Genomic DNA, 12,709 nt, shown 5'->3' with positions numbered 1-12,709 from the left:
ATAGTAGTTCGGACTTTTGACTTCAACATATATTCTTTGAAATGGTTTTTTTCACTTTTGATTCCCCTTTCAAACTATTTGACCATAGTCGACTCGATACCTGTAAACCAGTGTGCTACTAATTAAAAGGAGATGGCCCAGGAGCGACTATTTATCAGAATAACAAGGACAATGTCATATTGGGGCACTTACCTTGCTCATTTACTCTTTATCGATCTTCCCGAGAATGAATAGTCCAAATTAATTTAATCAATTTAAAGCGGACCAAGAAGAACACAAACTCAAATGAAATCCCTTTTATCAACTTTTTATTGCACAATATTCCCATAAAATTGGGAAAAGGATCATTCAAAAAAGAACCAATTCCTATAAACAATCTGTACAAATAAATGGAAGTAGACCAATTATATACAAATAACATGAACCGTTAAACACACCATGGCCAAGTAGATGTATTATTCATGTTGCCTAAAATAATATCTGTCGAAATATAGTCTTCTCAAAGCTTGGCCAAATGACTGGACAACAAATACAGAAGCGGATTCCTCGACCGTAAGGTACATCCTATCCAGAATGTGGAGCTTTAGATTCAGACACCACATGCCATTTGAGGTTTCTACCATCAGCCGAAGAAAAAATAAAGAAATGTCCATTGCATATGAGTGTTGAGCCAATATGGGACTTGATACACCATTGGAAAACCCATTTCTGCCTTACAACAATCGGACGTCCCAAACAGAAAACCTCGAAAAAAAAAAAAAAATAGGGTTCCCTTTTTGTATTTGCAGAATTACACAGTTCAGTGAGTTGAGATGGAAGTTCATTGCAGTGGATATGCGGCTAACATTCCTTTTTTGGATTTTAATATTTCCTCTTTACAGTAGATGTAAATGAATTGTATAGCCAATGATATCCAGCTGCAGCCACATAATCTCCCTTCAATTCGCAAAGTTAGGTAATCAAAATGATAGTTTTATAGCTTTTGTTAATTTCATGTCAAACAAAAATAATGCATTGAGTAATTAAACCGTGTAAAAGTTGCTTTTTCGAAATGAATAAAAAAGATCCAATCGACTTATTGACTCTCTTATCTTCCACTTTAGGTGCAGAGGAAACCTGGTCATGAAATAGACATGACCTAACTGTGGACACCATACACAAAATGACTCGATAGGATTTGAAGCCTTCCTCACGGATATTTTTCCTAGTTTCAGTTCATAAACGGACATCTTGCACAATTTAGAATATAAATTATTTCTAAATATTCCTTGGCATTTAAATAATTATGCACTCGTTTTTATTCAACTTTGTTTGATAAAAAAAAAAATCATCTTTTCAGGGTTATTTTATCCGCTATAAATGTATCCTGTAACCCTGTGAAGCATGTAAAAGTGCTCTATAAATAAAAAGTTTCCATTATTTTGGTACACTCAGGGCCTGCATGTGTGCATCTGCTTCACCCTTTCTGAAGTACTTCCAACAATTTATCTTGTCTGGCTGGCATAGTGCGGCGAGTATATAATAAGCAATAATGGCTGTAATCGCCTGCACTCTCATAAAATATGAAATTTGTTGCGGGCTTGTCGCCAGGACTGCCCCCCCCCCCCTCCCCAGAGCTTAAACATAATGACCAGAGCATAGGGCGATAGAAATTACTAAAGAAAATTAAATCACTATCTGTCGTTGTTTTGTTTAAGTTGGAGCCGATTCCATTTTAGAGCTAACACAGACAAAGCACACCTCAAACATACCTCCATACACACACAAACACTGCTAATGGAAGATAAACGTTTGATTTTTGTCAAAAGTCAAAATGAATGGGTACGCCTCCATAATTTCCTATTTGATACTTTAAAATATATTTATAAAAAAATCCATCATCAATCAACATTAACAAGACCTCAAAACCCATTACTACTGTAAACATCACAAGGGTGGCAAAGCAACGAAGCATGTGGACATATTTCAGCATTTCTGTGTTTCCGTGTCATTGCATATGACTCCTTAGTTTCCACAGTTGTGAGGGCCCCTTTAAGCAAAATTAACTTCCCTTTTTGTATACCATCGAGAGCAAAGCAGAGACGTCTTGTTCACGCAAGTCAGCCAGAGCAGAACAACATTGTATTTGTGTACCTAAATGGATTTCTGTTTTTAAGGCAGTGAATAATGAATGGGTCATATATTTTCAAACGCTTGCATTGTGGTCCAAGGTAGTATGAATCTTATGAGAAGAATGTCATAGCACACCCTTACAGCTTTTGAAACCAGTTTTCAGGTAATTTAAAAATAAAATTAAAACCCACCATGCAGCCATTACTACCCTAAGAAAGCTTAAATTATACTTTAAAAACACATTTGCAAACACACATGTACCCTTAAAATAGTATCTAGGGTAGTTCACTTGTAAACATGTGAGAAGAAAATTGGCATATGTGAGACTGATAGTGTTCTTAGATATTCACTGTGAAGTAAAAAACAGAAAACATTGCAGTACGTTGGTAATCTTCCCGCTGCCGACTTCTGGATTTAAGATTGTACAGAAATAGATGTAAAAAATAAATTCCATCTTCATCGTAGATAACCAATTTCATTATTGGTAGCCTGTAGCTAATAAAGTCTTTGGCTTACATGTCCAAAAAGTATTAAAAACAAACAACAAAATTAAGTCATTTCAGGGGCTTCAGTCAATTCAGACTTGTATTTTGCCACCCCCTAGTGGCACAGTGCAAAAATTGCACCACTTTCTACTGCAACTACAGCCATTAACGATTTGATATGAAGAGGCCCAGGCCGCACTGGTCCGACAAGCTGTGCTCTGCACAAGCTCTCTGTAAGGCAAACAGCAATAGCCTCAATGCCAGGGGGCAATCTCGGGTGTGTTGCACCCAAAAAGACAACTATCCGGGGGGCCACTGTTCAGTGGATTCCTATGTAACCCTCTTTTGGCCACTTGGAGGCCTCAAAGCTTTATAGAAGGATCTGGGCCACATACGGGGAGTGTGTGCTTGCCACTGCCGCCAAGAGGGGAAGGTCACTGGACTCAATTCTGAAAGAAAAAAGAAAGGAGGCCAGAGTGTTCAATATGAAAAGTGTACATGTATTTAAAACAAAAACATATAAAATGACAATAATTTTAAATTGTGTAAATGTCTTTGTGATAAGAATAAAACTGTATTAAAAAACAAAAAACATATAAAATGACAATAATTCTAAATTGTGTAAATGTGTGATAAGAATATATAACTATTTGATTTTGAACCTAATTTCACTTATTTGACATTAAACCATGCACACCACCTAAGAGTTTGGGATCAGACTACAGGGAAACAGACCCGGCCTCTTACCCCAGGACCATGCCCAGCTCTTTGACGTGGACTCTCGTCTGGCCCTTCAGGTACTCTGCAAGCATCTTACTCTTGAAGTAGATCTCCTGCAGCCGATCTTCAAGGTGCATTACACACTGGGCGTGGAGACAGTAATGGAAAATAAATTAATTTTTGGGTTCAACACAGTTTCTAAATTTGTATAGACAGGTCAAAGATTCCGCCTTTGGTTTGCAAACTGGAATATACACACTAATTTCAGCCAACTGGGAAAGGGAAATATGTTTGACGGAGGCTCTGTCAAATCTTTAGTAAGCACGCATTGAAGGTGACATTAAATATAAAAATAATTAACAAGACAGAGTCTCGCTAGGTAATTACAGCCCACACGCAACACCTACCCGAGTGTCTGCCCTTTTCCAGCCATTTGCAAGGGCAGGCAGTCAGGGGCAATGAGATAAGTATACCCAAATGCTTTGGAGTGAATCCGAGTCATGAGTCAAATGCAGCAAATGGCATTTGTGTATAAAGTTCAGCATTAACACGTAGCCAAGTTTTCAAGCGACTGACCCAAAGCATCCCTTTAGGGGATTGCATCCCTTGAGGGGGTTGGATTCTATGTACTACCTAGTTTCAAGGCCTTCTGGAGGCATTCTCAAGTAGAGTTGTGATTGATAGAGCATTACAAACTCTTGATTTAGCCATAAGCCTTTTTTTACTTTAATCACAATTCCAATGAAGGATCCGAGTAAGGCATGTGTACCAGATGTGGTTTAATTTGCAACAGCGGTAATTAAGACGAGATGTTTAAAGTTTAGATGGACATTAATGTCCCAGCAGGCAAAGATGTTCAGTATACCCAATCAGGCCTGAATGTTAATGGCGCATTACCACCAGAGGGTGCGGGTCGGTTCAGTCGGCCAAGGTGGGTTGCGTTTCGCCAACCAAAAGTGGGCTCCTCATTTGGGGTACTGAGACGCCTGAAAGGGTGCCAGCAAGTTCGAGCTACACACGCCGCCGTTGGGTCGTCAACAAATTGTCAGTACCGTGCGACAGGGTGATAATAACCAACAAACACATTATCCGCAAGGTATTTCTGTACAACGGCGGAAGCTTAGTTTATTGAAACAAACGTCGCGCAAAAGTTGGACCCTTCTGGGACGTCCTACATTGTTGCTCATTGTTTATTGCGTCGCATTTTTCATTTTCCTGGGGTTCATTAGAAGGCTACACCGTGTCGGGTTGTTATGAGGTCACAATGCTTACGTAGCTGCCGCGGCTATCCTCATCTGGCTTTAACCCCGCCCAACCATAAGGGTACTGTCGGCGGTGGAAATGTGAGCCGTAACTGAGCTGCGCTATACCCCACCCTCACTGCTGCTCCGAAGCGTACCCGCCGGTGGAATAGTGCCATACATTTCAGAGGTTTTCAGGTCATCTGGGCGTTGAAGTGGGGCGTATACCCCTCAGGGGCTGTGCTTTAGGTGTTTCCACAGATAAATAACAAACTCGAATAAAAGGTTGATGATTTTTTCATTTGATCAAAATTACTTTCTTTGATCAAAATCTTAGTAAGGGATGTCCATAGAGCATGTGCAACACATTTGGTTTGATTTGTGGTTATTAAGAGAAGAGTACAGAATAATTTATCCAGACGGATCTTATGGGTCAAAGAGGCCAAATGTTCAGCCCGTCAAACAATACGGCAGCTCTCTCTTGTATCCGTCTTGATTCTCACCCAGAGCAGTTTTCTTTTTAAATTAATCTCCAGCCCACATTAGACACAGTCCGTCAGTCCCTTATTGAGAAAATGTGACGTGAACAGGGATGTCACTCACAAAATTGGGCGAGAGGTTGAGTTTGTAGAGCTGGTAGGTGGACTGCAGCAGGCTGGAGACCAGGGAAGACACCAGCACCTCCTTCCCGAACTTGTTGACATCTGTGGCCCGCCGCTGGCTGCTGGCCACCTGCACCGTCCAGCGGTCCGTGTCGGCGATGATGCACACCGCCTCGGCTATGGGCTCGTCCAGCACAGGGTGCTGACGGAGGGAAGAGGAATGGATGGAAGGAAAGGAAGGTTAGGCGGGAAGAACATCAGGAAGGAAGCAACAGAGGTATGACTTTTATTTCAATACAATTCAAGAGCTTGGAAATCTCAAGGTTTTATTCTCAGAATGACCTAATACCCCATCTTATGTTGCATTAAAGTTGGCATATTATACCACCAGGTGTGAGGGTGATTAGCCCATTACAAGCCGCTTGGAAAATCGGCCTCTTCTGACATCACAAGTTGGTGTGTCCACCCAGATGTGTGCTGGATAGATCAGTCTACCAGCCTACCCAGTGGACTGTAGCAAAAATTGCTCCTCTATCCATCATACCTCTGTCTGGACACGCCCACTTGTGCTGTCAGAAGTGGCAGCTTTTCAAAACGTAATGTCTAATCACACTCACACCTGGTGGTATAATATGCCGCCTCTAAGTTGTAAACTCTGAATTGATGTTGTCAATTCTGGCCATGGCATCGGCGTCCCCCTCTCTTGCGTGTCATGGCTCATCCATTACCTGCACAGCGTGGCTCAGCTCAGCCATCAGGCCCTGTCGCAGAGCCTCGTCGCAGGGGATCCCCTGCAGGACGAAGTCCGGCACGTAGGTGGGGCAGTAGCCGCCAAACAGCGACCTCCCGAAGTTAGCGATGCTGGGCTTGGAATAGGTCTCCGTCTGCTTCGCCCTATTTCGATGGGGAACAATAACAAAGTCTTACTACATATAGTTCAATGCACAGTGTCACTGTTTTCAACATTTCTCTACGCGTGTGTGGAGGACTCATGCATCAACGTGTGTGAGTGTGCGTGTGTGAGTGTGCGTGTGTGTACCGACCCAGGGAAGGGCACCAGCACCTCCTCCTGCCAGTCCTCCGTGTCTTCGCTCTCGCTGTCGCCCAGGGCACTGTCGAGGCTCTCGTTGCGCGGGATGTCCCAGTCACCGAGCGCCGTCTCCGCCTGCTTTTGGTCCCCCTTGGTCGTCCCGGCGTCCTGGGGCGCGGTGACCGACACCACGATGCCCTGGTCCTGCGCGGCAGAACACGGCCCGCAGCAGCAGTGGCCCTCCGTCGAGTCACACCTACACCTCTCCCGGCCGTCCCCTGCGACCGGCCCTTCTACCGGACCCACACCCCGACGGACCTGGGAGCCCGCACACGCCTCCGCCTCCGGAGCGGCGGTGGGCCCCTGCGAGGCCCCGGCTGGTGGATGGGCCCCTGAAGGGTCCAGCAGCTCTTTATGCGTTCTGTCCGTGGTGCTGACCCCCGGTGGCGTGCTCACCGGGTCGTCTATAGTCCTGGTCTCCACGGGGTGGTCCTGGCTGAAGTACTCGTCGAAGTGGCTGTAGTCGTCCGGGCCGGAGCCACGCCCCCACTGGGGCATCTTACTGGAGACCCGCAGCAGGGCGCACGCCCGGTCCCGGTCCCGGCCCGGCTGCAGTCGCTCCTCTGGCAGCACACTGCTGCTGCTGGGGGAATCACAGCCTTCCACCTGCTGCTGCTGCTGTAGTGGTGGCTGTTGTGGTTGAAGTTGTTGTTGTTGTTGTTGTTGTTGTTGTTTATCCTTCAGATGCTTCTTGTGCTTCTTAAACTCCTCCTCCACCCTCCTCCTGCGGCTCTCCGTGTCCGACTCGGGGGACATGGAGTCCCCGATGAGAAAGGTGACCTTGTTGGCCGGCTGCTCCTCTTCCCCCCGCATCAGCTGCATGGGCCCCGTCGCCATGGAAACCGGCGTCGCCAAGGAAACCCCCAGCGACGGCGAGGGGCCCGTTGGGGAAGGGCTTTTATCGGGAGGCTTCTTCTCTAGGGGAACCCCCAAGGTCAGAGGGCCGGGGATTCTTATTGGCTGGGTGCAATCGGCCGACGCCGTGTCTCCGGGGCCCTCCTTCTCCCCGGGGCTGACCTGGCTGGGAGTTGTCGGGGTGATGGGTGTTGATGGCGAGTGGAGCTCCGGCACCGGGAGGGTTCTACTGGGAGACGCAGAGCCCACAGGGACCACTGCCTCCAGCCTGGTTTCCTGTCGGGGGCGGATGGACTTCCTGTGGCGCTGCCCTTCCTCCTCTGCACTGACCAAGGGCAGCTCCGGCCCGCCCACCTCCCCCCCTAGTCCTGCCTGCAGCAAGCTGCTCCTGGACCCCTGGCTCTCACTGCTGTCCTCCTCCTCCTCCTCCTCCTCCTCCTCCTCCTCTTCGTCCTCCTCCTCCTCCTCATCCGTGACAGTGACCCTGGCCGCCGCCGGTGCCGCCTTGGCCACACCGCGGGGCTCCGCCCCCGTGTCCGTCTCGGTGCTGCTCTGCTGGCTGCCGTCCGACGGGGCGGCGGCGGCGTCGTCCCCCGGGCCTGGGGCCCCCGGGGCGGCCTGGCCCAGGTAGTCGCCGCTGGGCTTGTGGACGGTGATCAGCACGTAGTCCGACTCCTCCACCTCGCCCCGCCGCAGGGAGGTGGTGATGAGGGAGCCGGGCATGACGATGGCCTCGTCCTCCACGCTGTCCAGCAGGTGGCTCTCCAGGAGCTCCGAGCAGCGGATGAAGTAGGTGAGCACGTAGAGCAGCCGCTGCACCATCTCCTGCCGCCGGCCCACCACCACCGTGCGGCTCAGACGCACCGGGGAGCCGATCGCACCGTACAGGTCGCCTGGGGGAACGAGCACACCACACACACGCACACACACACACACACACACACACACACACACACACACACACACTCACACACACACCTTTTTAGCATTGGCTTGGCCATAGTAGCAGCACAGTAGGGGGAAACTAAGGGTAGGATGGGGTAGTAGTGGCTGTGTATGGTAATTTGTTAACAATTGCAATATCCGTAGTGTGGTGAAATTACATTTTCAGAAAGGAAGAGAAAGCCATCATCATAAATATCAATACGAGTGAAAAATGGCTAGGTAAATTAAGTAATTTGGACTAATTCTATTGGCAACATTTAATTTAGTGAAGACAGTTTGCACTGGTACGATGGTTGGATCACCCAGACCTTTAACACTTTCAAAACACAGAGAAACACACCTCAACTATAAGTCGCCCACTAGGTGGGGATGTTGACTTAGTTTTCACCAGTTTCTTTTTGGCCATCCACTTTTGTTTCCCACATTGAGAAGTTGACACAGGTTCCATTGCACAGCTCTATCCATTTCTATTCTCTTCAGAAAAGCATCTACAAGTTGACCCAAGTTCCTTTCCACTGCCCTCCTATTCCTATATTCTTCAGAAAAGTGCCAAAGACGTCCACCGCGAGCCACACAGCAGGGCGAGCCCCCCATGTCCTCTACCGCGTTATCCCCCAGTGTATTCCCTATGCATGTTCAAATCACGTCTATTGTTAGCGGTGTGTGCCCCCCCCGTTGGCTAACAGACACGGTGTCTGTGCTTCCGTGTGTGGGGCATGAGCACTGGGACGCTGAAACCTGAGTCCCACAGGTCATGGAGCCAGCGCCGTGACATCATCAGCAAGAAGGCGTTTCCTTCTGATGCGGTGATGCACCTCACACCATTTACCAGAAACCCTCAGACGCTTCGTCCCAACTGCTAGACTAAAGATGGCTACTCAGCTAGGCTCCCTTTTGATAAGGATATGAAGTACGCATGTACTCCATATCCTTATCAAACCTAATATCTTACATGCAAACGTGGTTATTGACTTTAGGTGGAGGCATTGATATTTAAACACCAACCGGTGAACTAAATGTATTTGATGTGCTTTAATGAAGGGCTCAAGGAGTACTCCCTCTCTGTGTGGCTGTGCGGTCTTATCCTCACCCAGCTGGGCCCACAGTGGGTTGTACGGGTGTGTCTTGGCCAGCATGTCCACACTCTGGGACGAGTGCTTCTCCAGGAAGATCTTAATTGGAGGATGCCCATTGGGCATAACTGTAGGCACCCAGGCCAGATGATTGGTCAGGATTGCTGTCAATAACGCGGGGAGGAATCTGTGAAGGACGACAAAAGGCAGGTTGGTTTGTAATATGTAGAAAAAAAAAATATATATAGAATATATATACGTAAAGTGCAGAATATGAAGTGGGAATTTAAATTAATTTGAATAACATAATACAATTGAAAAGAGTAAATATTGAAAATGCACATTTGTTGAGAAGATGGACACACACATACACACACACTATGCCTTGTGTGTACGCCCACCACAAAAACATTCCTTCCCACATGCACGTGCACGCTCACACAGCCTGATTCACTTCATTGTAGTCTGCAGTGTCTCTCTGGTTTCCTTCCTCATGACTCACGGGGGTCATGGAGGTGTTCAGCTGTGACTCATCTACAGTGGCAGCAGTATCCACAACCCACACTCACCACTGGCTAACACATTGATCACATACCCATACTGGGACACAGCCTGATGGCTACCTCATCCACGATGGGTCCGTTACATTTAAACCTATCGAGTCCTCCCGACATTTAAGGGAGCCTAGCTGAGTTGAATAATAATGGATGTAGGTCCTTGCTTAGGGCTTCTTGCTCCATATATTAGTAATGACCACACGTTTTTAATCAAGCATAGGGTTGTTTTCAGCACAGCCACTGTTAATGTGGGTGGTGGCGAGTGTTCTCTGATTGTGAGAACAGCAGGAGTCAATACAAGGCCCTGCTACCAATTCAGACATGGACAATCAGCAGTGCTAACATCAACAATAACCGGCAGAGGCAACAGCCTCCCACTGAGACACAAGAGTGTGCACAAAGAATAACCCACACTCTGACTGCAGGGGGTGTTGAGCAATGGCCCATGTCCCCTTGAAGATTGAACACTCATTTGGGAGTATGTAATATATGCATGCTGTTCATGTGGCTATGCATTTGCATCTGAGTTATACCCCCCACACCATACTGGGTTATATGGTACTGGACCTCTGTCAACACTTGGTTATATGGTACTGGACCTCTGTCCACACTGGGTTATATGGTACTGGACCTCTGTCCACACTGGGTTACATGGTACTGGACCTCTGTCCACACTGGGTTACATGGTACTGGACCTCTGTCCACACTGGGTTATATGGTACTGGACCTCTGTCCACACTGGGTTACATGGTACTGGACCTCTGTCCACACTGGGTTACATGGTACTGGACCTCTGTCCACACTGGGTTACATGGTACTGGACCTCTGTCCACACTGGGTTATATGGTACTGGACCTCTGTCCACACTGGGTTATATGGTACTGGACCTCTGTCCACACTGGGTTACATGGTACTGGACCTCTGTCCACACTGGGTTACATGGTACTGGACCTCTCCTCTCCACGCTGTGTTAGATGTTTGAAGGCCACTCAACTGGTTCTTGGAGGCCTGCTCCACCAGCAGGGCCAGCTCTCGCATGAAGTTACTGCACAGCAGCTGCCTCTCTGGGGCCACAGAGCGCATGGTCAGCCACACCGGCTCGGCCACCCGGGGCATGGTGTACAGGTCGCAGATGGTCGTCCTGCAGGGGACAGAGATATAGGAGTTATAAGGACAGAGATATAGGCATTATAAGGACAGAGATATAGGCATTATAAGGACAGAGGTATAGGCATTATAAGGACAGAGATATAGGCATTATAAGGACAGAGATATAGGCATTATAAGGACAGAGATATAGGCATTATAAGGACAGAGTTATAGGCATTATAAGGACAGAGATATAGCCATTATAAGGACAGAGATAAAGGCATTATAAGGACAGAGATATAGGCATTATAAGGACAGAGATATAGGCATTTTGAAGAGAGAGATATAGGCATTTTGAAGAGAGAGATATAGGTATTTTGAGACGGAGACAGAGAAACTATTGAGGGACGCAACAAAGTAAGGAAGTGTAAAAAGTGTAGTAGATAAGAGCTGTATAGAGGGATCACAAGAGGTTTTACCAAGGGGGGAAGAGGAGCAAGGAGGAGGTGAAAGACGACAGGAGGAAAGATGATGAAGGATGAAAGGCAGTGAATAAATAAAAAACTGGAGAAAGAAGGGGGGTTAAAATAGGGAGAGAACCAGGGAGAAAGAAAGAGAGAAGGGAAGATGGGGAAGAGCATTGATAAGAAGACGGGCTGAAAGAGACAGAACAGACGCCTCATTGTCTCCAATGTTGAACAAAAGAGGTCTCAGCCCACAGTGCTCTGCTGTCTGCTTCCCCAAGACCCTGGAAGACCTTAAAAATATGCTTTATATATATATATATCTATATATATATACACTGCAAACACAAACATATAAACACATGCGTGTGAGAGTGTGTGTGTGCGTGCGTTTGGCGAAGTAAACAGACACCAACACTTATGGAAGCTGTCTGGGCTCCCAGATCAGCACATCCAGTCCTACTGTCTGCGTGTGTGTGGGCCCGGGCGAGTAGGCCGGTGTTTTCATGGAACAGCTCTGGTATGATGTGAAGCGTCTCGGCAGCGTGCCAGAGCCTTTGACGCAGAGGCCAGTGGGGAATCTCTCCTCCCCCCCCTCCTCCTTGGGGAAGGGAGGCGGGAGGGGGGGGGCATGAAATATTTCCCATTTGCCGGCCTGCTTATGCAGCAGAAGCAGCAGCAGCGGCAGCAGTACGTGGGATACAGACTGAAATAGTAGAGGAATAATGACACAGGGAAAAGGGGAAGGCGATGCAACAGGGCGGTTGTCACGGCGATCCTCAGAGGACAGAATGACTTCGGAAGCCCACGTGAGAGGTTGACTGGATGACTGGGTCCGTATGCGTCACCTTTACCGCTGAGGAGTGCTTCTGTTGATTTGTTGATAGTATTATGTTACCTAGACGATCACCTCCTCATTCCCTCCCTCATACCGACACGAGGCTAGTAGGACCACAGCACAAGAGGGTCCTCATTCTGCCTCACAGGTGGGCAATATCCCCCTCCCCCCCCCTTAAACCAACACAGAAACGCCATGAGCAGATGTCGTTTGGAATAGGAAGTGAAGCCCAAGAACCACTTCTGCGCTGCGCTCCAATTCATTCCCATTTCTATGAAGGGGGTGGGAGGGGCAGAGACCTTGGTTGACCCTGTGTAATGTTGGGAGATAGAGAGGGGGGGAGAGGGGGGAGAGAGGCAGAGAGGGTGAGAGAGGGGGCAGCGCGCCAACGCTGCTGTCAGCTCGGGGTGATGGACGAGGTGGCAGCCTGTCCAACATGCTACTGATGTCTCTCTGAGTTAACACGTATATGCAGGGCGGTCCTGCACAGGAATGGAACGAGGTAAAAAGACGGTAGTCTTGAAAACCTAGCGGACATTTGTATTTTATTGACTCGTTTTTTTATTCCCTTTTATGATGTATATTGATAAGGGTCATTTAGAAGCCAAAGGCTTGGGCAGACCCGATGACAAGTGCGT

At 47.6% G+C, this 12,709-nt stretch overlaps 1 protein-coding gene across 5 annotated transcripts in view; it reads right to left on the bottom strand.

Moving 5' to 3' along the window:
• Positions 1-291: 291 nt before the first annotated feature.
• fnip1 (folliculin interacting protein 1) overlaps positions 292-12,709 on the bottom strand; it is a 38,299-nt gene continuing 25,881 nt past the window's right edge. For all 5 annotated transcript variants that reach the window (XM_030361885.1, XM_030361887.1, XM_030361889.1 and 2 more), the window contains 7 exons: positions 10,675-10,821; positions 9,141-9,310; positions 6,204-7,998; positions 5,889-6,054; positions 5,162-5,362; positions 3,345-3,460; positions 292-3,046 (listed from right to left, as the gene is read on the bottom strand). In XM_030361885.1, coding sequence (XP_030217745.1) covers positions 2,968-3,046; positions 3,345-3,460; positions 5,162-5,362; positions 5,889-6,054; positions 6,204-7,998; positions 9,141-9,310; positions 10,675-10,821 — 2,674 coding nt within the window. In that variant the 3' untranslated portion in view covers positions 292-2,967. The remainder of the gene's footprint in view (positions 3,047-3,344; positions 3,461-5,161; positions 5,363-5,888; positions 6,055-6,203; positions 7,999-9,140; positions 9,311-10,674; positions 10,822-12,709) is intronic.

This window comes from Gadus morhua, chromosome 7 (assembly GCF_902167405.1).
Source record: "Gadus morhua chromosome 7, gadMor3.0, whole genome shotgun sequence".
Classification (NCBI taxonomy): Eukaryota; Metazoa; Chordata; class Actinopteri; order Gadiformes; family Gadidae; genus Gadus; species Gadus morhua.
This window is presented reverse-complemented; position numbering and strand designations above follow the sequence as displayed.